The sequence below is a fragment of the Carcharodon carcharias genome, chromosome 16, assembly GCF_017639515.1.
Source record: "Carcharodon carcharias isolate sCarCar2 chromosome 16, sCarCar2.pri, whole genome shotgun sequence".
In the NCBI taxonomy this organism is placed as follows: Eukaryota; Metazoa; Chordata; class Chondrichthyes; order Lamniformes; family Lamnidae; genus Carcharodon; species Carcharodon carcharias.
Window position 1 is genome coordinate 9,844,157 of NC_054482.1, and position 26,089 is coordinate 9,870,245.

A 26,089-nucleotide genomic window follows, 5' to 3' on the forward strand; every position below is an offset into this window, starting at 1 on the left:
ATGGGTAAAATAGTAGGCCTCAATAGGCCCAAGGATAGGCAGGCCACCCCAAAGTCTCCACTGCCCCCCTAAAATGGGAGGCGGGTGTCACCAGGGGGTGGGGGCGGTGGGGTGGGTAGGTAGCTGGCAGGCACACACTACATTTTATGAGTCTGCCCGACCTTCCAACACACCTGCAGGGGCCAGTAAAATTTCACCTATGGTTTCAATGTTAAAAATACAGGCAAAAAGTAAAGGGCCTCAGCTCTGACGTGAAGTAAATTTGTGTATAGATGAAAATGAAAAGTTATTGAAGTCCATTTGTTTTTCTCAGTAATGCCAAATCAATCCCTATTGAGACTTCAGCAAGCACACTTTCCCTTAATTGATTTTTCAAACAATATTATCAGTAATACTTCATGATCATTCAATATGGTGTCTGGATTGTGCTTTATCAGTTCTAATACCAGCACATAATCAGCAATAGTATCAAAAAGGTTAAAGACTTGTACTGTATTGGTAATGACATAAAAATGCTCCCAAGATAACTAACAGCAAATGATCTTGTCAAGATACAAACAATTTGAGCACCAAAAGTTTCAATTATTATGTCATTCCTAGTTGTGCTGAAGTTGAATATTTCAAGCAGTTTGATCGCAACTAGAAGTTACATCATATCCTTTGGTGAGTAAATGTACCACAAGAGTTATCTGACCTCTTAATGCTGTTAGAATTAGAGAAGAGTAGTTAAAATATCAGCAAGGCTTCCAGCTCCTGATTGTTGCATGATAACTGTCACTAGAAAGTGCAACACGTAAAGGTTAAAAATGAGCAAAATTGAACTGCTGCAAAATGCTCACAGTTGAATAGCCAGACAACACTCCAACACAAAGAGCAGCAACTGGGCCAGAACAGGAGCATGGCTGACATCAGTGAAACTTTACCCCAATGTGAAACACTGCTTCCAGCAGGACAGATGGAGAAGTGAAAATGAAAAATAGTACATAAAAACATTTTACAAAAATTATTCTAAGCATTATAATTGCTCCCAAGTTTTACTTAAGCAGTACAGGAACCAGGATGACCCAGGACAACAGATAGGAGACTTTGGGAATGACAGTGAAGAAGGGAGATAAAATAGAAATTAATTTCAAAAACTGACACAGCATTTTCTCCCTCCTTTCAAAGAGCATGAAGATAGCAGGTATGGGAGAGAGAGAGAGAGAGACAGACAGACAGAGGGAGACAGAGAGAGGGAGACAGACAGAGGATCCTTTGTTTAGAATTATTGGGAGATTTATTCACTAAAGGCATACACATCATAGTATCCTGAGAACACACATGTACATCAAATTAAAGTCACCAGCAATAGTTAAAAGTATAAAGGACAGGAGTGAAATAAAGCAAATTGACAGAAGCAGAGTGATTCAGACATAACCTTTTCAAAGTATTTTAACAGTGGGTGAGGCACATCATTAATCACTTGTAAAGGTGAAGATATTGAAGCAGACTCAACAATCTACAAATTGGCTACTCCAGTAACTAGTGGCAATACTAGTGGTAATAGTTGGTCAAGACATCACTGCCCTATGGACAAGCAGCAACAAAGACAATTGAACAAAATGCAGTACACAACAAAGCTTCTACAGAATTGCAGACTGTTACATAAAGACTTACGGCAGTTGTAAAAATTAAAAATAGCAATACTTGACAGCATCTGCTTCAATAACAGCGTCTGCTTCAATAACAGCACCTGCACAGTAAGTGGAAGCAAAAGATTCATTTCTATTGCATCTCCCTCTGCTGGACCAGCTGGGGAAATGCATCAAAATCAGATCAATCTTTGTCCAGTCTCAACCTCCTTGTAGAAGTCTGTAATAGCAATTAACACACCAGCAACTGTACCGTGTATTCTTCAACTTTTTGTTTTGTGATTTGCATAGTTAGGAAACCCAAATTGCGAGATCATAATGTTGGAATATTTCAGAGGCATGCTGCCATAGATAGCAGCCAGTTGATTCAGACACCAAGATCTTTGAAGCAAGTGCTCTGCCCGGTGCCACATCCCATTGAAGCCACTGTTGGAATCTTTTTCCAAATTCCTCATATCCACTGGCTTCACAAACACTCCTGATGGCTTCCCGGTAAACTTTGCAACTATAAAATTCATGGCAATGTCGTCACAGTTCTGGGTCTTGTCTATTAGGCTGTGGACAGCTGGGAGTTGGACTTTAAACTTCTCGAGGTAACTGGCATGGAAAAATGCAGCTCCAATTAGCACCATGGAGTAATGGTCACCACTCCCACCCAGTGCGTTCTGGAGTTCAAAACTGCCATAGCTGTAAATTCCCGAGGAAGTTGTGACATGTTTCCGTGGGACAAACCCGACTATTTGATCTGGAAATTGCTGAAATACAAAACAGAGTGAAGAAAGTTTTCCCAGTATCAGCTTTAAATTTATTCCACACCAAATTAAGACAAAGTTTTCTCATGCCACAGTCCTGGGTTGACATTTACCCATTTAATATACCTTGATGAGGTTTCCTCTTAAGTCATAACATTCAAGGCTATGGGCCAAGTGCTGGTAAATAAGATTAGGTAGGTAGGTCAGGTGTTTCTCACGTGTTGGTGCAGACTCGATGGGACGAAGGACCTCTTCTGCACTCGTGATTCTGCGAAGTACCATCTTCCTAAATTCTACAGCTCAGCCCACTATCAATCATTCCCTTTACAGCAGTGGTCATTTTTCTTGTTTTTCTTTGTATGAATACAACAGTTGCTGCACTAACACTTTATGATAAATTAGAGTCTCAGCTTAGATTCAAATCTCTCCATGGCCTCACCCCTTCCCATCTCTGTAAGCTCCTCCAGTCCTGTATTCCTCTGAAATCTCAGCAATCCTCCAATTCCGGCCTCTTGACACGCCACATTTCAATTGCTTCACCACTGGCTGCCGTGCCTTCCACAGTCAAGAGCCCCAGGATCTGGATTTTCCTCCCAAAACCTCCTTTCCCCGACTCTCTCTTCTCCTTTAACAGAGTCCTTAAAGTCTACCTCTTTGATTAAGCTTTTTGGTCACGGTCTCACAACCTCCTAATATGGCTCGGCATCATGTTTTGTTTGATAACCCTCCTGTGAAATGCCTTGGGGTGTTTTACTATATAAAGGTGCTATATAAATGCAATTTCTTGTTGTAAATTTGCCAGAGGATATGGCAGTGAGCCATTCAGACCAGGAGATTTCCGGGTTCAATCCCTGATCTGTGCATGAGCTAAACTTTGACAGTAGTGTACTGGGACCCAGGGTCCACAAGTTAGGGTTTGAAGAGAAAACAAAATGCCAGACTTTGTGCTCCTGATTGCTATCAAATACATCCTGCTCAAATGTGCAATTGTATGAAATCAGACAAGGACAAGATCGAATTCAGTTGCAATATTTCCAAAGATGAACTGCAAGCCAACACTCCCTCTCTCTATGATTACCATTTGGTCATGATAGGAGGGTAGCTGGCAACAGTAGAATTGCACCTGTCGGCATTTTTAGTAGACTAGAAAGAAAAAAATTGGTGGGGGGGGCGGTTAGTTGAGAGGGGAGAGTGGGAGGTGGGAGTGGAGTGCAAACCAGAAGTGTGTCCTTAACCACTGCACCAAAACTTCTTAGTATAGCCTCTACAGTAATGGCTATCTATTTAACTGTCTTATTGCATTGTTCAGGTATTGGAAATAACGAGCCTAATATCATTTGTTGATCTGCACTCAGGATGGTGTGGGGCTTGAAAGGGAACTTGCAGGTGGTGGTGTTCCCAAGAATCTGCTGCCCTTGCCCTTTTAGGTGATAGAGCTTAGGGGTTTAGAAGGTGCTGTTGAAGGAGCATTGGTGAGTTGTTGCAGTGCAACTTGTATACATCTATCCGGCAACATGGAAAATTGCCAAGGTGGGTCCTGTACACAAAAAGCAGGACAAGTATAACCCGGCCAATTACTGCCCCATCAATCTACTCTCCATCATCAGTAAAGTGATGGAAGGGGTCATCAACAGTGCTGTCAAGCAGCACTTGCTTAGCAATAGCCTGCTCAGTTCAGGTTCCACCAGGATCACTCAGCTCCTGACCTCAGAACAGCCTTGGTTCAAACATGGACAAAAGGACCGAAGAGGTGAGAGTGACTGCCCTTGACATCAAGGCAGCATTTGACTGAGTGTAGCATCAAGGGGCCCTAGCAAAACTGGAGTCAATGGCAACCAGGAGGAAAACGTGCTGCTGATTGGAGTCATGCCTAGCACAAAGGAAGATGGTTGTTGGAGGACAATCATCTCAATTCCAGGACATCACTGCAGGAATTCCTCAGGGTAGTGTCCGTGGCCCAACCATCTTCAGTTGCTTCATCAATGACATTCCTTCCATCATAAGGTCAGAAGTGGTTCGCTGATGGTTGCTCAATGTTCAGCACCATTTGCGACTCCTCAAGTTATTGAAGCAGTCCATGTCCAAATACAGCAAGACCTGGACAATATCAAGGCCTGGGTTGACAAATAGCAAGTAACAATCGTGCCAGATAATGACTATCTCCAACAAAAGAGAACCTAACCATTGCCCCTTGACATTCAATGGCATTACCATCGCTGAATCCCCCACTACCAACATCCTGGGGAGTTATCATTGACCAGGAACTGAACTGGACCAGCCATATAAATACTGTGGCTACAAGGGGGAGATGGTTAAATGGTCAGGAAAGAGGTTCAGCATAGAGAATATGAGGAACTAAGCACTAAATTAAAAAGCAGAACTTCAAAGGTAATAATCTCAATTATTACCTGAGCCACGTGCAAATTGCAAAGGGTCAATAAGATTAGAGAAATGAGTGCTCGGCTCAGAGACTGGGGAGGGAAAAGTGGGTTCTGGTTCGTGGGGCACTGGCACCAGTACTGCGGAAAGTGGGAGCTGTACCATTGGGACGGTCTACACCTGAACCATGCTGGGATCAGTGTTCTAGCGAGCCGTGTAACTTGAGAGGTAGAGAGGGTTTTAAACTAAATAGTGGGGACAAAGGATCACATTTGGAAAGGTGTGGTAAATCAAATAGTAATGACAAAGCAAGAGAGAAAGGTATTAATATGGGAAAGGATAAACAGGCTATGACAGGAAGAGAAAGAGTACAAACTGAAGAGTAAATAAGCAGATAAGCCTAGAGGTTACAAAAATAATAAAAGCATAAAACTAAAGGCTCTGTATCTGACTGCATGTAGTATTCAAAGAACAGATGAACTGATAGTGCAAATATAAATAAATAAGTACAATCTGATAGCCATTACAGAGACATGGCTGCAGGATAACATAGTTGGGACCTGAATATTGAAGGGTACATGACATTTAGGAAGGACAGGAAGCGAGGAAAAGGTGGAGGGGTGACTTTGTTAATTAATTATGGTATTAGCACAATGGCGAGGAATGACCTAAGTTTAGGAAATCAGTATGTAGAAGTGGTGTGGGTAGAGATGAGAAATGATAAAGGCAAGGAGTCACTTGTGAGAGGGGTGTACAGGTCCCCAAACAGTAACCACATAGTAGGGCAGAGTATAAAGGAAGAAACAATGGGAACTTATCAGAAAAGTACGGCGATAATAATGAAAGATTTTAATCTACATATAGACTGCAAAAAGCAGATGGGTTAGGGGGTAGCCTAGCTGAGGAATTCATAGAATGCTTTTGGGATAGTTTCTTAGAGTAACACGTTCTGGCACCAACCAGAGAGCTGGCTATACTAGACCTGTGCAACGAGATAGGACTAATTAATGACCTCATAGTGAAAGTGCCCCTAGATAGCAGCAATCATAATATGATTGAATTTTACATTCAGTTTGAGGGAGAGAACAGAGGATCTAAGACTAGTATTTTAAATTAAATAAGGGTAATTATGAGGGCATGAAAATAGAACTAGCCAAGATGAACTAGCAAATTAGGTTAAGGGATAGGCCAACAGAGATGCAGTGGCAGACATTTAAGGAGATATTTCAGAATACACAAAATAGATATATTCCAACAAGAAAGAAAAATTCCAAGGGGAGGATCCACCATCTGTAGGTAATTAAAAAAAGTTAAAGATAGTATCAAACTTCAAGAAAAACCATCTAATTACATAAGGATGGGTGGCAGGTCAGAAGATTGGACAGAATATAAAAATCAGCAAAGAAGAACTAAAAGGTCAATAAGGAGAGCAAAATTAGAGTACAAGAGAAAGCTGGCTAGAAATATAAAAACAGATAGTAAGAGTTTCTGTAGATATTTTAAAAAGAATTAAAGTGAGCATTGAACCCATGGAAAGTGAATCTGAGGAATTAATAATGTAAGATAAGGAGATGGCAGATGAATTGAACAAGTATTTTGCATTGGTCTTCACTATAGAGGATACAAGCAACATCCCAGAAATAGCTGTAAATCAGGAAATGGAAGGGAGGGAGGAACTGAAGAAAATTACAGTCACCAGGAAAGTGATGCTGAGCAAATTGTTGGAACTGCAGTTTAACAAGTTCCAAGGTCCTGATGGATCTCATCCTAGGGTCCTAAAGGAAATGGCTAGGGAGATGGTTGGCGCATTGATTTTAATTTTCCAAAATTCCCTGGATTTGGGGAAGGTTCCATTTGATTGGAAAATAGCAAATGTAACTCCTTTATTCAAAAGGATGGGGAACAGAAATCAGGAAGCTATAGGCCAGTTAGCTTAACATCTGCAATTGGGAAGATGCTAGAGCTTAATATTAAAGACATTATTAACAGGGCACTTGCAAAAATTTGAGGTAATCAGACAGAGTCGATGTGGTTTTGTGAAAGGGAGATCATCTTTAACCAATTTATTGGAGTTCTTTGAAGAAGTAGCATATGCTGTGGTTAAAGAGGAGCCGGTAAATGTACTGTACTTAGGTTTCTAGAATGCATTTGATAAGGAGCCACATCAAAGGTTATGGTGAAAAATAAAAGCTCATGGTGTAGGAGGTAACATATTGGCATGGAAAGAAGATTGGCTAGGTAACAGGAAACAGAGAGTAGGCATACGAATAGGTCATTGTCTGGTTGGCAAGATGTAACAAATGGTGTGCCACAGGGGTCAGTACTGGGGCCTCAAACTTTTACAATTACAGAAATGACTTCAATGAAGGTTCCAAAGGTATGGTTGCTAAATTTGTGATGACACAAAGGCAGGCAGGAAAGTAAGTTGTGAAAAGGACGCAAGGAGGCTACAAAGGGATACAGATAGGTTAAATGAGTGGGCAAAGACCTGGCAAATGGAGTATAATGTGGTAAAATGCGATTGTCCATTTTGGCAGGAAATATAAAAAAGCAGCTTTTGATCTAAACGAGATTGCAGAGCTCTGAGACACAGAAGGATCTAGCTGTTCTCGTGCATGAATCACGAAAGGTTAGTATGCAGCTACAGCAAGTAATTAGGAAATCTAATCAAATGTTATTGTTTATTGCGAGGAGAATTGATTACAAATGTAGGGGGGTTATGCTTCAGTTATACAGTGCATCGGTGAGATCACATCTGGAATACTGTGCACAGTATTGGTCTCCTTATTTAAGGAAGGATGTAAATATATTGGAAGCAGTTCAGAGAAGATTTACTAGACGAATACCTGGAACGGGCGTGTTTCTTATGAGGAAAGGTTAGGTTAGGCTTGTATCCGCTGGAATTTAAAGAGTAAGAGGTGATCTAATTGAAATATGTAAGGTCCTGAATGGTCTTGACAGGGCTGATGTGGAAATTATGATATTTCTTATGGGAGAATCTAGAACTGAGGTCTGAGTTTAAAAATAAGGAGTCACTCATTTAAGCATTTAAGACAGAGATGAGGAGAATTTTTTTTCTCTCAAAGGGTCATAAGTCTTTGGAACTCTGTTCTTCAAAAAGTGATGGAAGCAGAGGTAGATAGATTCTTGATAAGCAATGGGGTGAAAGGTTATCGCGGGTGAACAGGAATGTGGAGTGGAGGTTATAATCAGATCAGCCATGATCTCATTGAATGGTTGAACAGTCTCGAGGGGCCTTCTCCTGTTCCTAATTCGTATGTTCATATGACAGATTCATCTGCGACAGGTAGACTGGTGAAGATGAAGTCAACTAGATTTTTCCCTCATCAACTGCCGCAGGCCCAGTCTGGCAGATATGTCCTTCAGGACTCAGCCAGGTCGGTCAGTAGTGGTGCTACTGAGCCACCCTTCAAAATGGACATGGAAGGCTCCCAGACGAAGTACAATCTGTGCACTTGCCACCTTCAGTGCTTCCTCCAAGTCGTGTTCAACATGGAGGAGTACTGATTCATCAACTGAGGGAGGGCAATAAGTGGTAATCCGTAAGGTTTCCCTGTTTGACTCAACGCCATGAGACTTCATGGGGTCTGGAGTCAATGTAGAAGACTCCAAGAGAAACTCCCTCTTAACTGTATAACACCGTGCTGCCACCTCTGCTGGGTTTGTCATATCCAATGGGACAAGACATACCCAGAAATGTTGGTGGTGGTGACTGGGAGATTGGCTGTAAGGTATGATTCGGCGAGTATAATGATATCAGGCTGTTGCTTGAATCGTCTGTGGGACAGCTCTCCCAATTTTGGCACAAGCTCCCCATTTTAGTAAGGAGGGCTTTGGAGGGTTGACAGAACAGGATGTGCCATTGTCATTTCTAATGCCTAAGTCAACATCACGTGGTTCATTCATCCAGCTTTGCTCCTTTTTGACTTTTCTGTAGTTGTTTAGTACAACTGAGTGGTTTGCTCAGCTGCTTCAGAGGGGGATTTAAGAGTCAACCAGTGGGTCTGGACTCGCATGTAGGCCAGACCAAGTAAAGGAAGGCAGATTTCCTTCCCTAAAGGTCATTCGTGGACATTTTATAGCAATCAATGATAGTTTCATGGTGCCATTGCTAAGACAAGCTTTCAATTCCAAATTTATTCATTAATTGAATTTAAATTCTACCAGATGCCATGGTGGGACTTGAACCTGTGTCCCCTGGGTTATTAGCCTGGGCCCCTGGATTACTAGTCCATTAACATTACCACTATGCATCAATCCCTCCTCATTATTTACGCTAAACAAGATTTTTTAAAAATATATTAAATCAAAGTGAAAGGACTTAGAAAAAGTTACCTTCAATGTAAACAAGCAACTATCCAGCCAGTCAGGAAAATATTTAAAAGCAAACCTATTGCACTGATGGTTAAAATATGAAGATTTGACTCAGCGACTTAATTTTAAAATAATATTATCTATATCATCCCTGTCATTAACTAATGGTTCCTCACAAGATTTATTTTATTCCTTAGTGCATTCTGCTGCCTGAATCACAACATCTACCCAGCCAGTCAGTAAAATATTTAGTAGTATACCTGCCACACTGAGTAGGCAAAATCAAGGTCATAGGCGCTAATTAAAATATCATCATCAAGCATCAAGACAGCTGGAAAAAAAGGGAAAATACATTAAAAATGTTGCTTTATAATCGTACAAATTATCATATAATATACAGATATTGGACAAAATTTCGCAGACATATTCCATAAGAGTAGATAGAAATCAAGGGGAAAATGGAAGTATTTTAAGTACTGAAGGCCATTTTCCCAAAAAGCTTGTCTATTTTTCACTGATCTCGGCTTGATCTACTCACCACTATATCACTCAGTAATTCTTTCGAGAAATGCATCTGTCTTTTCAACCCATTTATACTGTCCATTTAATGGCCTCCTATGACAACAGCTTTTTTTTTGTTATTTGTTCATGAGATGTGGCATCACTAGCAAAACCAGCGTTTATTGCACATGTCTAACATTTTGGGGGGAAAGATTCATGCATGGCTTCCTCCAAACTATCTAATCTTTAGCTGTATCTTCTAGTACTTGGATCTTTCATCATAGTGAAGAATTTGCTTGAATTAACTTTTGTTAATTGTAATCATAATATTGAAAATGTGGGTTTGGTGGCCTTGAACTCACTTCTTCAAAGAGAAACAGCTCCACTTCACAAACTATTTCTCAGAACTTAAATTTAAAAATTTACTGATTGAGAACCAGACTATGAAAACCAGGTGTGGATTGTAACTGAGAAAAGAGTAGCAAGACACCTTTAACAATCAAAGGAGAGGCAGTCCAATGAAAAATTTTAGTTACAGAAATACAATCTAATAAATTTTGTTTCTAATAGCACTGGGGAAGGAGAGAACAAAAAAAAGGTAAAAACCAGATTTAGCCAATTTAGACCAACAATAAAATTTTGATATTTCACAAAAGTTTACCTTTGGTTTCCAGTTCTGGAATCGGCTCCAGTCGGTTCCGCATTCTATTCACAGTCTGTTCCTTAAAAATAACAGGGATGGGATGTGGTCCCAGTGAATCCCATAAGTCTTTTGGCACTTTTATTCCAACACTATTCCAAACCACAATGATTTTGTGTAGATTTGGAATGGCCTGATAATGATTCAGCAGTTTAAGAAGCAGGTCCGTCCTGTTGTAGGACTGCATGATAATGGTGAAGGAGCTCTGAGCATCGGTTCTCTGGTCAACCTGCTCCCTACGGTCAACAACAACTCCACTTTCCACAACTTTGGGCAATAACATGGTTAGTGCAGCTCCCACAAAAAAGACAATTAGGACAGCCATCACTAAATAAGGAGGAAGTGTCCTGCCACCAAACAGTCGCCTTGTAAATCTGTGGATGTCAAAGATACTAAGTACAATATTCAAAAATAATCGAATGGTAAACTGTGCAGGATCCCAACCCACCCATCTGCTGCACCCAGGATAAAGTTCTTAGATCTCTTACCATTTTGCTAAAAGACAAACAACGTAGCTAATTAGATAGAAAAAAGCCAATAAATTTATACTTTTTAAAATATCTTAATCCTATCCAGTCCTTTCACCAAAGATGAGAACAGAGGAACGTGTTAGGACAGCGGTTCCCAAAGTTTGGATTGTGACTCCCCAATGGGGATGCAGAACCAGCATTTAGAGTCACAAGGACCCCCTCTTCCAAGGCAGCAATGGAAACTGTGGAGAGATTCTGGTGGGACGGCCTTGGACTCACTGGATTGATGCTGCTAAACAGCAAAAGGGCGGATGGAGAGCTCAAAGTGCCCCTCAACCTTAGGAAGCACTTCTGGTGATGAGCGCCAAGTAGACCTGGGATGTTTATGCACCAACTTGGCACAGGCCGAGACAGGTGCTCAGTCACCAAGTGTGGGAAAAATCAGGAAGTCAAGTGGCTGAGCTGGGCAGGTGAGTGGAAGCTTTAAGAAGGCAGTTCACCACCATCTTCTGAAAGACAAGTGGAGCTGAGGAACAGGTTACATCCCATGAAAGAATAAAAAAAGTGGTCAGAAGCTCATTTGGGGTCAAATATGACAAGATGGTTGTGAACCATCTGGTTCAGCTTCAAAGAGAGATGGGATCAGTGGCAAGGGAGTTTGTAGTGGGAACTAAAGACAATGACTTTGGTCTTTGCAATATTGAATGGAAATTTCTGCACATCAAGTACAGGATGTCAGAAAAGCAGTCCGATAATTTAAAGACAGTGGATGTTGAGAGGTTGTGATGAGGTAGAACTTGGTATGTGTGTGGAAGCTGCCACTGTTTTCAGATGATGTTCTGAAGGGGCAGTGTATAGGCGAGAAATAGGGGCTAAGGATAGATCCTCGGGGGACACTAGAGGTATGAGTGCAGGAATGGGATGAGAAGCAATTGCAGCCAATTCTCTGGTTACAATTAGACGGATTGGAACGGAAGCAGCATCTGTTGACAAGCTGTTTGTAAAGATAATTCTGATGAAAGATTATGGAACTGAAACATTAACACTGCTTCTTTCTCCAGATACTGCCTGAACGGTTGAGTGTTTCCAGCATTTTTAGTTTGTGAAAAATCACAACTATTCTTACCCAACATCCACGCATGTTCCAGTAGGAGTCACTGTGTTATCTAGTCGAAATCACTGACTAGCCATATCTTGGTTACAATGAGCATGCAGACCTTATTAAAGTACATTTATTTGTCTCGTATGAATGAATGCAAGGTATTTTTTTACTAAACTTATTGCAGCTGGCTAAAACAACGTAAACCGTAGCCAAGCTTACAAGATAGTCAGCAACTTTTATTGCATGACATTGGTAGAGGGGCGCTGAGGCTAATTAAAACATTGACACCAATAACAGTTTACACACCACAAAACAAGGTTGGGAGTTGTGACCTTGTTTTCAGAGAGGCCGAGCTCACCAGGCAATGATTTACTTATCAAGCCGTCGGAGCTCCTGTATCTGAAGTTCTAAGGCAGATGTGTTTGTTCGTAAGTAACCTTTTAAAAGAGACATGGCTTGTCCCATTGGGATGCAAGCAGCCAGAACCACCCAACAAGTGAAAATGGGGGGGGAAAAAAACAAACTCAGGTTACGCACAGGCAGAAACAAAAAAAAAAAGAAAAATCTATTAATTGATTATAATATGTATTTTCAGGCCCCTGCACAAAACGGGGCCCACTCGTCGTCGACGAGGATGCGCCGCAATTAATTGGCGCCCCAGAAACACCGCTCTGGACACGGCCGAGGTTTACTCTCTCCAGACGCCCACCAGCCTCTGTTACCAGGCCTCGGCACCACGGCCATCGTCCCTCACACCCGCTCCTTGGATCGTGGGGAGCAGCGGTAGCTTCTTCACGGGCAGGCCGGAATCTCGAAGAGGACGGAGGGACATGATAACGGCTGGAAAGCCGTGTCCGTAGCTTTAACCACATAAACCCCGCCGCAGCCGTCGGGTCTCACCTCATTATGGCGGCAGCGACACCACCCCCCCCCCCCCCCAAACAACAACTGCACACACTGCCGGCTCCCGAGCTCGCACCTGGGCCGGCAGCGCGCATGCGCTACAGCCAGCCGCTTCTGGGGGGGGGGGCTCTCACCTGGTGCACATGCGCAACAGCCAGCTCACATTCCATCTCAATTCCAACTTCAACTTTCTATTGAACCGTACTGCCCGTTGTGACTCCCAAGAGCAGCTGACCTTCAGGTAATTATCTAATTCCCTTTTCAAAGTCATGATTGAAAATGCCTCCATCGCACTCTCAGGCAGTGCATTCCAGATTCCAGTCACTCGCTATGCAAAAAGTTTTTCCCTCTTGTTGCTGTTACTTCTTTTCCCATTCAACTTAAGTCGGTATCCTCTCATGTTCAACCCTTTTGTCATTGGGGATAGTTTTTCGCTATCTATTCTTGTTCAGACGCTTCATGGTTTTAAACTGCTCTATCAAATCTCCTCGCAACCTTCTGTAAGAACAACTTCAGCTTCTTCAACCTATCCATTGAACTGAAGTCCCCCGTCCCTAGAACCATTATCATAAATCTTTTTTGCACCCTCTCTAGAGCCTTCACATCCATCTTAAAGTGCAATGCCCAGAATTGGGCACAATTATTCCAGCTGAGGCTGAACCAATGTTTTATAAAGTTTCATCATAACCTCAACAAAAACAGAATTACCTGGAAAAACTCAGCAGGTCTGGCAGCATCGGCGGAGAAGAAAAGAGTTGACGTTTCGAGTCCTCATGACCCTTCGACAGAACTTAGAGCTGAAATATTTCAGCTCTTTCTTGGACTCGAACTCAAGTTCTGTCGAAGGGTGATGAGGACTCGAAACGTCAACTCTTTTCTTCTCCGCCGGTGCTGCCAGACCTGCTGAGTTTTTCCAGGTAATTCTGTTTTTGTTTTGGATTTCCAGCATCCGCAGTTTTTTTGTTTTTATAATCGTAGCATTGTCTGTTGTACGGCATGGCACGGCTCTGCCGTGCGTCACTGTACGTCAGTGCGCAAGCGCCCTGCTCGCTGTATGGCACTGACCGGAAGTTGCGGCAAGCAGCGAGAGTCAGTGCAGTTGCCGTGGAGCGGCGGCCGCGGCCTCGACTTTACCATGTTACCCCTCTCCATAAAGGACGATGAGTACAAGCCGCCCCGCCTCAATCTGCTGCGCAAGGTCTCAGGCTGGTTCAGGTAGGCACCAGGGACGGGACGAGGAAGGAAGCGTGGTGGGGGGAGGGCTGCTGGACACCGTGAGCGTCGGCCGGCTTCAGCGGCAGGCCGTGCGGCTGGCGTCTGGCCTGGGGTTCGGGAAGTGAGTACAGGGCCGGGCCGGGCCGTCGGTGTCTCTGCAGCTGACGCCCTTTCTCTTCCCTCCTCCTAGGTCCATCCTGTCGGACTCCACATCCCGGAACCTCTTCTTCTTTCTGATGCTGAACCTCTCCTTCGCTTTCGTCGAGCTGCTGTACGGGATCTGGAGCAACAGGTGAGAGCCGCGGGGAGAATGGGCCCAAGCCTCTCTGCATTGCCACGTCGCGCTTAATAGGAGGAAGTGGAGAAAACGCCACGGGCCGTCTGCACTTCCCCCGCTGCCAGGAATGAAGCCATCACATCCACACACCGTTGGGGTCTGTTGCTGGGCCAATAACAACAGAATGCAATGTTTGACTTGGTTCTGGTATATCAGCTTGTTTGTGAGATAATTGTCAGCTGGGAAGGAAAGAGCTTACATTAATTTAGTGTTTTCATTCAATGTAATTTGAAAGTTCCAAAACCATCATAACAAATTAGGTATTTGTGAAATATAGTCACTGGCGATAATCATGGCAACCTAATTGCTTATGAGTGAAACAACCATCTAATCTTTTGGTTGAGGGATAAATGCTGGCCTGGGCACATGGATTCCAGATGACCCACAAATTACGTGGTGACCAGTGAAATACGTTTGAAGGGTGGTCACTGTTGTGATGTAAGCAACTTGGCAGCCAAGTTGCGCATAGCAAAGGTCTGCAAACAGCAATGGACTGCATCGGTACAAGAAGGCAGTTCGCCACCACCTTCTCAAGGGCAATTAGGGATGGGCAATAAATACTAGTCTAGCCAGCAACACCCACATCCCATAAATGGGGAAAATAGAAAGAGGCAATGAATAAATCTGTTTGTGTTATTGATTGAAATATAACTATGGCCGGACACAAGGAAAACTTTCCTGCTCTCCTTTGAAATAGTGTGAGGGAACACTGAGATCCACCTCCTGACAGATGAGGCCTGGTTTAATATCTGATCTGAAAGAATGAAGCATTCCATTAGTCATCGACACTGCACTAAAGTGTCATCCCAGGCATCTGGGTTAAGTTCCTGGAGTTGGGTTTGAACCCACGATCTTGAGATCAGCTGATCTCCCTTTCCTTGTTTGTCAAGCATACACATTAAAATACAAACAAGTTACAACATGGAAACAGACCATTGAGCCCAACTAGCTTCTGTTGGCCACTTACCTTCTATGTGAGCAGACAGTTCCAACTATATTAACCCACCCGCTCCTACATCTTTTTGTCAAGGTAATCCTGAATGTTGATCTAGTTGCTGCCTCAACCACTAACACTGGAGTTACGTTCCACAACTCTTGAAAGTAATTTTTCCTATGCATTTGTCAATTTCTTGCATTTAATCTTGAAACTGTGTCCCCTTTTCTTGGCTCCACTACTACTGAAAATGGTCTGTTTCTACATACGAACATAAAAGCTAGAAGTAGGAGTAGGCCCCTTGAGCCTGCTCCACCATTCTGTAAGATCATGGCTGATTTGTAACTTCAACTCCACATTCCTGCCTTTTCCTGATAACCTTTCACCCCCTTGCTTCTCAAGAATCTATCTACCTTTGCCTTGAAAATATTCAAAGACTCTGCTTCTATTGTCTTTTGAGGAAGAGAGTTCCAAAGACTCTCAGCCCTCTGAGAGAAAAAATAAATCTCTTCATCTGTCTTAAATGAGTGATCCCTTATTTTTAAACTGTAACCTTCGTTCTAGATCCTCCCACAAGAGGAAACATTCTTTCCACATCCACCCCATCAAGACCCCTCAGGATCTTAAGTATTTCGATTAAGCTGCCTCTTACTCTTTAAATTCCAGTGGATACAAGCCTAGCCTGTCCAACCTTTCCTCATAAGAAACTTGCCCGTTCCAGGTATTAGTAAACCTTCTCTGAATTGCTTCCAACACATTTAAATCCTTCCTTTAAATAAGGCGACCAAAATTGCACACAGCACTCCAGATGTGGTATATACCATGGTCTTGTATAACTGAAACATAACCTCCCTATTTTTGTATTCAATTCCCAACGCAATAAACAATAACATTTCTATTAGGTTTCCTAATTACTTGCTGCACCTGTATACTAACCTTTTGCGATATATGCACTAGAACACCCAGATCCCTCTGCATCAGAGCTTTCCAGTCACTCACCATTTAGATAATATGCTTTTTTATTCTTCCTGCCAAAATGGACAATTTCACATTTTCCCTCCTCATTCCATTTGCCAGATCTTTGTCCACTCACCTTGACCTATCTATATCCCTTTGTATCCTCCTTATGTCTTCTTCATAACTTACTTTCCTACCTATCTTTGTGTCATCAGCAAATTTAGCAACCATGTCTTCAGTTCCTTCAAGTCATTTATATAAATTGAAAATAGTTGAGGTCCAGCACTGATCCCTGTGGCACACCATTTATTACATCTTGCCAACCAGAAAAAGACCCATTTATGCCTACAGTTTCCCGGTAGCTAGCCAATCTTCTATCCGTGCCACTATGTTACTCCCTACACCCTGAGCTCTTATTTTCTGCAGTAACCTTTGATGTGGCACCTTATCAAATGCCTCCTGGAAATCTAAGTACACTGATCCATATCCATAGCACATGTTACTACTTCAAAGAGCTCCAATAAATTGGTTAACCAGATTTCCCCCCTCAAAACCATGTTGGTTCTGTCCGTTTACCTTGAATTTTTCCTAGTGCCCTGTTAATAATGTCTTTAATAACTTCTAACATTTTTCCTATTGCAGATGTCAAGCTAACTGGCCTATTATTTCCTGGTTTCTGTCTCCCTCCCTTTTTGAATAAGAGTTACATTTGCCATTTTTCAGTCTAATGGAACCTTATGTGAATCTGGGGAATTTTAGAAAATTAAAACCAATGCATTAACTATCCCACTAGCCACTTCTCGTGAGAGCCTAGGATGAAGTCCATCAGGACCCGGGGACTTGTCAGCCCACGGTTCCTACAATTTACTCAGTACCACTTCCCTGGTGATCGTAATTTTTCCTGAGTTTTGCTCCCTCCCTTCCATTTCCTGAATTACAGCTATTTCTGGAATGTTACTTGTTCTATAGTGAAGACTGAAGCAAAGCACCTATTCAATTCATCTGCACGCTCTTTGCTTTCCATTATTAATTCCATTATTTCTAGCTAACTTTCTCTCGCACTCTAATTTTTCCCTCATTAATCTTTTAGTCATTCTTTGCTGTTTTTATATTTTGTCCCAATCTTCTGACCTGCCACCCAGCTTTACACAATTATATACTTTTTCGTTAAGTTTGATACTACCTATAACTTTTTTAGTTAACCACGGTTGGTGAGTCCTCCCCCTGGAATTTTTTTCCTAATTGGAATGTACCTATTTTGTGTATTCTGAAATATCCTCTTAAATGTCTACCACTGCATCTCTATTGAACTATACCTTAACCTAATTTGCCTGTTCCCTTTAGCTAGCTCTACTTTCATACCCGCGTAATTGCCCTTATTTAAGCTTTAAAATACTAGTCTTAGACTCACGTTTCTCTCCATCAAACTGAATGTAAAATTCAATCATTTTACGATTGCTGCTACCAATGAAGTCATTAATTAATCCTATCTTGTTGCAAGTCTAGTATAGCTTGCTGTCTGGTCGATGCCAGAACATGCTGTTCAAGACATTATCCTGCAAACACTCAATGAACTCCTCATCTTGGCTACTTTTGCCCATTGCTTTTTCCAGTCTATATGTAGATTAAAAGCCCCCATGATTATCACTGAATCTTCCCGACAAGCTCCCATTGTTTCTTCCTTTATATTCTGTCCTACCATGTGGTTACTCTTGGGGGCCTGTACACCACTCCCAAAAGTGACTTCTTGCCTTTATCATTTCTCATCTATACCCAAACTGCTTCTACATCCTGCCTTCCTGAACTTAGGTCATCCATCTCTATTGTGCTAATACCATCATTAATTAACAGTCACCCCTACACCTTTTACTAGCTTCCCGTCCTTCCTAAATGCCATGTGCCCTTCAATATTCAGGTCCCAAAAAATAATTGGCAATCTAGTTGTGCAAGGCCCCTTGGGGATGCAAGACCATAATATGATAGAATTCTTCATCAAGATGGAGATTGGTGTAGTTGATTCTGAGACTAGGGTCCTGAATCTTAACAAAGGAAATTACGATGGTATGAGGTGTGAGTTGGCTATGATGGATTGGGAAACATTGCTTAAAGGGATGACGGTGGATAGGCAATGGCAAATATTCAAAGAGCGCATGGGTGAACTGCAATAATTGTTTATTCCTGTCTGGCGCAAAAGTAAAACAGGCAAAGTGGCCAAACCAAGGCTTACAAGGGAAATTAGATATAGTATTAGATGCAAGGAAGAGGCATACAAATTGGCTAGAAAAAACAACAGACCTAAGGATTGGGAGCAGTTTAGAATTCAGCAATGGAGGACCAAGGGATTGATTAAGAAGGGGAAAATAGAGTAAGAGAGTAAGCTTGTGGGGAACATAAAAACTGACTGTAAAAGTTTCTATAGGTATATGAAGAAACAAAGATTGGTGAAGACAAATGTAGGTCCCTCACAGTCAGAAACAGGGAAATTTATAATGGGGAACAAAAAAATGACTGACCAACTAAATATATACTATGGTTCTGCTTTCACCAAGGAGGACACAAATAATATGCCAGAAATGTTGGGAACACATGGTTTAATGAGAGGGAGGAACTGAAAGAAATCAGTATTAGTAGGGAAATGGTGTTGGAGGAATTGATGGGATTGAAGGCCGATAAATCCCCAGGGCCTGATAATCTACATCCCAGAGTACTTAAGGAAGTGGCCCTAGAAATAATGGATGCATTGGTGGCCATCTTCCGAGATTCTTTAGACGGTGGATTAGTTCCTACAGATTGGAGGGTAGCTAATGTAACCCCACTATTTAAAAAGGGAGGTAGGGAGAAAACAGGGAATTATAGACCAGTCAGCCTGACGTCAGTAGTGGGAAAAATTCTAGCGTCCATTATAAAAGATTTTATAAGCACGTGGAAAACAGTAGCAGAATCGGACAAGAGTCAGCATGGATTTTTCGAAAGGGAAATCATGCTTTACAAATCTACAGGAATTTTTCAAGGATGTAACAGTAGAGTTGATGAGAGGGAGCCAGTGGATGTGGTTTATTTGGAGTTTCAGAAGGCTTTCAACAAAGTCCTACATAAGAGATTGGCGTGTAAAATTAAAGCACATGGGATTGGGGGTGGTATATTGAGATAGATGGAAAACTGGTTGGCAGACAGGAAACAAAGAGTAGAAATAAAAGGGTCTTTTTCCGAATGGCAGGCAGTGACTAGTGGGGTACCGCAGGGATCGGTGCTGGACCCCAGCTATTCACAATATATATATATGAATGATTTAGATGAGGGAACGAAATGTAATATCTTCAGGTGTGCAGATGACACAAAGCTGGGTGGGAGGGTGAGCTGTGAGGAAGATGCAGAGATGCTTCAGTGTGATTTGGACACGCTGAGTGAGTGGGCAAATGCATGGCAGATGCAGGAAAATGTTGATAAATGTGAGGTTATCCATTTTGGTAGCAAAAACAGGAAGACGGATTATTATCTGAGTGGCTATAAATTGAGAGAGGGGAACATGCAACGAGAACTGGGCGACCTCATACACTAGTCGTTGAAGTTAAGCATGCAGGAGCAGCAGGCGGTAAAGAAGGCAAATGGTATGTTGGCCTTCATAGCGAAAGGATTCGAGTACAGGAACAGGGTTGTCTTGCTGCAATTGCACAGGGCCTTGCTGAGACCGCACCTGGAATATTGTGTGCAGTTTTGATCTCCATATCTGAGGAAGGATGTTCTTGCTATAGAGGGAGTTCAGCGAAGGTTTACCAGATTGATTCCTGGGATGACGGGACTGACATGTGAGGAGAGATTGAGTCAGTTAGGATTATATTCACAGGAGTTCGGAAGAACGAGGGGGTTTTTCATAAAAACCTATAAAATTCTAACAGGACTAGACAGGGTAGATGCAGGAAGGATGTTCCTGATGGTGGGGGAGTCCAGAACCAGGGGTCACAGTCTGAGATACAGGGTAGACCATTTCGGACTGAGATGAGAAATTTCTTCACCCAGAGTGGTGAACATGTGGAATTCACTACCAGAGAAAGTAGTTGAGGCCAAAACATTCCATGTTTTCAAGAAGGAGTTAGATATAGCTCTTGGGGTGAAAAAGATCAAAGGATATGGGGAGAAAGTAGGAGCAGGCTATTGAGTTGGGTGATCAGCCATGATTATAATGAATGGTGGAGCAGGTTCGAAGGGCCAAATGGCCTACTCCTGCTATTTTCAATGTATGTCATTCTGCAGCCACGTCTCTGTAGTTTCTACCAGATTATACTTATTTCTATTTACACTACCAGTTCATCTGTTTTGAATGCTACCTTAGCTTGTTCTATTATCTTTCATAATAGTAAACACTTGAATTACAAAAGCAAAATACTGTGGATGCAGGAAATCTGAAATAAATGCAGAAATAGCTGCAAATTCTCAGCAGTGTGTGTCAGCATCTGTGGAGAGAAAGACAGTTAATGTCCTGGAACCCCTGTTCTGCTGACTAAAAGGATCAGTTTTCCAAGTTTTTCTTTGTATTTGCAAATCCTCGTGGGTTCTAGTGAATCAGTGTTGTACCCTTGCTGAAGCCTAAATCCTTCCTATAGTATGGAGGCCAATACTGCACAGGGTGTTTTTACCTAGGGTCTTAATATTTTATACCATCAGTTTATAGTAAACAAAGCTGCAGAGACTAGTCCCCTCTTCTGCAAGGAAATCTTTCCAATAAAAGATGTGCTTAACATTTCGTCCCATTTCATTTGTAACTTTTATCCTTGAGGCATTTTAAGAAGGCCACTCTCCACCATCTTTTCAAGGACAATTATGAATGGGCAATAAATGCTGGCCTTGCCAGTGACTCCCAGATCCCATAAAAAGAGAGTTCTATTCCATTTAATTAAGGAACCATGGGATCCACTCAGCTACAAGCACATTACTTCTGCTTGCACTATTGCTCCTATGTTTTATTCACATCATCTCAGTTTTTATGTTCAATAAACCTGGAGAATTCCATGATCTTATCAACCAGAATCATTAATATCTCTAGACATATATCCCTAAATTGCTCTGCCCTTTCACAGAACTGAAAGCATCATTATAAAAGCATTTTTTGTAAGAAGTCTGTTTGAAAGCTTCATTGTAGTTGTAGTCAAACGTTCATAACAATTTTTACATGTTATCATTTTCTTCTTTCCAGTTCTCCAGCCCCCACCCTACCCCAATCATGAAGGCATTGATTCCTTGCTGGAATGAGACTTTGGAGGCTTCTGGCATCTTACAAATGTGATCATTATTCATGCTTAAATTTTGACATACGTATCTGCGACCTTTTGATCTTCCACTCATTTTTGGCTGATTTAATAGAAGAGCTCATAAAGCTGTATCTACTGCTTTGAGTGCGATCGTGCAACTCATCACGGATTAATGAACAAACCCGGGACCTGGCTGTTGTGATTATTGGTCATCTGCATATGCGCTGAGATTGGTTGAGTCTTCAACCACTTTTAGGAGCAACAATAATATGCTTGTACAGCATGGATCCCTTGGTGCCTAAACCAAATAAAATAGGGTTTTCTTTTTATATTCATCCATGGGATCTGGGTGTCATTGGCAAGGCCAGGATTTACTCCCCATCCATGATTTTCCATTGAAAAGATGGTGATGAGGTGCCGCCTTAAACCCCTCAAGGATAAAAGATGCAAGTAAAATGGGATGAAATATTAATTTTGGGAATGATTTCCTTGCAAAGCAGAAGACAAGTCTGCACATTTGCATCAGTTTATGGTAAACAAATCAATCCTCCTTTTGTATGCTAAGCTTCGATACTCTTTTTAAGGCTCTGTTAGGGCTTTTGTGCAGTTTTGTTTTTGTGATTTTTTTTAAAAGGGTTTAAATGCACAGGCTCTCAAAGTGGTTTCATAAATAAGAGGCTGAATTAAGTGACCACTATATTTAAAAACAAATTGCATCTTTTACAAAGTATTTACAGCATAGATTCAGGTCATTTCAGTAGGTCCATGCCAGTATTTGTGCTCTTCATGTCTCCCCCCATCCTCCTTCATGTAACCCATCAATAAATCCTTTTATTCCTGATAAGCTTACCTAGTTTTCCCCTTAAAAGCTTCTATTCTACTTACCTCAACTACTCCTGATGGTTCTACATTCTAACTACTCTTTGGTTAATGAAGTTTCTCTTGAATTCCCTATTGGATTTATTGTTGACCATCTTTTATTTATGACCGCTGATTCTAGTCTTGTCTGCAAGTGGAAAAATGTTCTCTATATCAATCCTATCAAACCCCTCCATCATCTTAATCTCTATCAGGCCTATGTTTCTAGAAAAAAAAGTATCCTGACTGTTAACATAAGAAATAGGAGCAAGAGTAGACCATGGGGCCCATTGGACCTTCTCCACCATTCAGTATGACCATTGCTGATCTTCGACCTCAACACTGCTTTCCCACTGCTCCCCATATCCCATGATTTGCTGAGACACCAGAATTCTGTGTCTCGGCCTTAAATGCATTCAACGATGGAGTATCCACAACCCTCAGGTAGAGATTTCCAAAGATTGAAGAAACTTTTCCTCTCCTCAGTCTGAAATAATTGCCCCCTTATTCTGAGACTGTTTTAGCTTCCAAAGCCAGGAAAAACAGCCTCTCTGTCCACCCTGTTAAGCCACCGTTAAATCTTTCTGATGGGCATAACCTTTCAGTTCTGTTATCATTTCGTAAAACTGTTTTGTATCTTCTCTAGTGCCTCTGTCCTTTTTATGATTAAGAGACCAGAACTGATCACAATACACTGTGTGGTCTAATCAAGGGGCTGCACAAGTTAACATAACTTCTCTACTTTTTCTTAATTCTATCTTTCCAGAAATGAAGCTCAGCGTTTTTGTTTTTATTTTTAATGGCCTGATTAACATTTTGATGATTTGTATATTTGTCCTGGGATGATGATAGCAGATTTAAAGGAGGCAGATTATCAGTACCTGAGGAGAGCAACATCTCACATGGAGGCCAGGAAGGGAAATGGAGTGGTCAGTTTGATGGGAGTAAGATTTCAAGAGCAAGTAGTGGATTCCATGGACAAGTTGAGCTCTGAAGGCACTCTTATTTGCTGGGTTTTTGCCCACTCGCTTAACCTATCTATATCCCTTTGTAGCCTCCTTACATCCTTTTCACAACTTACTTTCCTACCTATCTTTGTGTAATCAGAACTTGGTAACCATACCCTTGGTCCCCTCATCCTAGTTATTTATATAATTTGTAAGAGGTTGGCGCCCCAGTACTGATCCCTGTGGCACACCACTCGTCACATCTTGCCAACCAGAAAATGACCCATTTATGCCTATCCTGTTTCCTGCTGGTTAGACAATCTTCTATGCATGCCAATATGCTACCCCTTACACCATAAGCTGTTATTTTCTGCAATAACCTTTGATGTGGCACTTTATCAAATGCCTTCTGGAAATCTTAAATAGAGTACATTCACTGGGTTCCCTTTATCCACAGCAAATGTTACTTCCCCCAAAAATTCCAATAAATTAGTTAATCATGATTTCCCTCTCAAAACCATGTTGACTGCCTCACTGCTGTGACTTTACGTTAGTGCCCTGCTATAACGTCTTTAATCGTAGCTTCTCGTGTCTTCCCTTTGACAGATGTTAAGTTATAACTGGCCTATTGTTTCCTGCTTTCTGCCTGTCTCCCCTTTTGAATAAAGGAGTTATTTTCACTATTTTCCAATCAAATGGAACCTTCCCCAAATCTAGGGAACTTTGGAAAATTAAAACCAATGCACCAACTCTATCTCACTAGCCACTTCTTTTAAGACCCTAGGATGCAGCCCATCAGGGCCTGGGCACTTGTTAGCCTGCAGCTCCAACAATTCGCTCAATATTATTTCCCTAGTGATTGTAATTTTCTTGAGTTCCTCCCTCCTTTCCATTACCTGAATTACAGCTATTTCTGGGATGTTATTTGTATCCTCTATAATGAAGATCGATGCAAAATACCTGTTCAATTCATCTGCCATCTCCTTATTTTCCATTATTAATTCCCCAGACTTACTGTCCATAGGACCAACGCTCACTTTGTTGACTTTTTTTAAATACCTATAGAAACTCTTACTATCTGTCTTTATTTTTATAGTTAGCCTTCTCTTCTACTCTTATTTTTCCCTCCTTATTAGTCATTCTTTACTGTTTTTATATTCTGTCCAATCTTCTGATCTCCCACTCATTTTTGCACAATTATATACTTTTGACAATATATCTTTAGTTAACCACAGATGGTGGGTCCACCCCTTGAGTTGTTCTTTCTCATTGGCATGGATCTAATTTGTGTACCCTGAAATATCCCCTTACATGTCTGCCCCTGCAACTCTGTTGACCTATCCCTTAATCTAATTTGCCAGTTCACTTTGACTAACTCTGCTTTCATGCCCTCCTAATTGCCCTTATTTAAGTTTAAAATACAAGTCTTAGACCCACTCTTTCCACTTTCAAATTGAATGTAAAATTCAATCATATTATGATTGCTGCTACCTAAGGGTGCCTTCACTGTGAAGCCATTAATTAGTCCTATCACACTGGACAAAGCCTGCTCTCTTGTCACCAGAACATGCTATTCAAAAAAACTATCCCGAAAACATTCTCTGAATTCCTCATCTAGGCTACCTTTGCTGATCTGCTTTTTCTAATCTGTATGTAGATTAAAATCCCCCATGATTATCACAGCACCTTTTTGACAAGCTCCTATTTTTTCTTTCTTTTATAACCCGTCCTACCATGTGGTTACTGTTGGGGTCCTGTACACCACTCCCACAAGTGACTTCTTGCCTTTATCATTTATCATCTCTACCCAACCATTTCTACATCCTGGTTTCCTGAACTTCTCTATTGTGCTAATACCATCATTAATTAACAGAGTCATCTCTCCACCTTTTCCTGGCTTCCTGTCCTTCCTAAATGTCATGTGCCCTTCAATATTCAGGTCCCAATCAATGTCATCCTGCAGCCATGTCTCTGGAATGTCTATCAGCTCATATATATTTCTATTCAGTTCACCTGTTTTGTTTTGAATGCCATGTGCATTCAGATACATAGCCTTGGTTTTGTCCTTTGATTATTTGTGTAACGTCTAGCCTTATCTGCTGTTTTATTCTTAGATTTGTACTCTTCTGTCCTTTCCTGTCACAGTCTGTTTATCTTTTCCCATATTAATACCATTTTCTCTTGCCTTGTTTCTCCTCTGATTTGCCACATCTGATCCCCTGCTGTCACTATTTAGTTTCAACCCCTTTCCACTCCATACTACTACTCCATTGCTTTTAAACCACCCCCCCCGCCAATCACTGAGGAAGAGAAGTTGATCGATTCAGAGGCTGATTGAGGAAAGTGATGAAGATAACTTTCATCAGTTCTGATGAAAGGTCACAGGCCTGAAACATTAACTGCTTTTCTCTTCATAGATGCTGTCTGACCTCAGTATTTCCAGCATTTTCTGTATTTATTTCAGATTTCCAGCATTGGCAGTGTTGACTTTTGTCTTCATGTAGGTACGATGGGAAACTTAGTTTGTTATGAGTAGGTGGTAGGAATTTAAATGGGGTGAGGGAGTGGATCAAGGCAAGATTTTCAAAGGGGAAGAAGGTGGTGGGGGAGTAGGGGACAGACCAAACTGTGATTTGGTGCTGAAGGCTGAGGCCACCACAGCAGTTAAGGCCACACTAATGATGTCATTGATAGGGAGCTTGTGCATTTCAAGAGCCTTGTTCACAAATAAATTGACAGTTAAAGTGGGACACTGGGCCAATTTGCTATCAGAGTCAATGTTGGGAAGGCTGTTTGGGACAGGAAGGATGTTGATGAAATGG

The 26,089-nt window shown here is 41.6% G+C and overlaps 2 protein-coding genes across 6 annotated transcripts in view; one reads left to right on the top strand and one right to left on the bottom strand.

Annotated features, from left to right (window-relative positions):
* Positions 1-477: 477 nt before the first annotated feature.
* Positions 478-13,077, bottom strand: extl2 (exostosin-like glycosyltransferase 2). 3 transcript variants are annotated; one of them, XM_041207739.1, is made up of 4 exons: positions 12,908-13,077; positions 10,260-10,672; positions 9,358-9,428; positions 478-2,386 (listed from the first exon to the last, which is right to left on the bottom strand). In XM_041207739.1, exons 1-4 carry the CDS (start codon positions 13,060-13,062, stop codon positions 1,895-1,897), a joined length of 1,131 nt encoding a protein of 376 aa, XP_041063673.1. In that variant the 5' UTR covers positions 13,063-13,077; the 3' UTR covers positions 478-1,894. The 3 variants fall into 3 exon arrangements, with proteins under 3 accessions (XP_041063673.1, XP_041063675.1, XP_041063676.1); XM_041207741.1 differs by lacking the exon at positions 12,908-13,077 and adding an exon at positions 12,771-12,799; XM_041207742.1 differs by lacking the exon at positions 12,908-13,077 and adding an exon at positions 11,895-12,764.
* A 749-nt stretch (positions 13,078-13,826) lies between these two features.
* The window catches only part of slc30a7 (solute carrier family 30 member 7), a 65,851-nt gene continuing 53,588 nt past the window's right edge, over positions 13,827-26,089 (top strand). For all 3 annotated transcript variants that reach the window (XM_041207736.1, XM_041207737.1, XM_041207738.1), the window contains exons 1-2: positions 13,827-13,988; positions 14,179-14,280. In XM_041207736.1, the coding sequence (XP_041063670.1) occupies positions 13,828-13,988; positions 14,179-14,280 (263 nt within the window). In that variant the 5' untranslated portion in view covers position 13,827. The remainder of the gene's footprint in view (positions 13,989-14,178; positions 14,281-26,089) is intronic.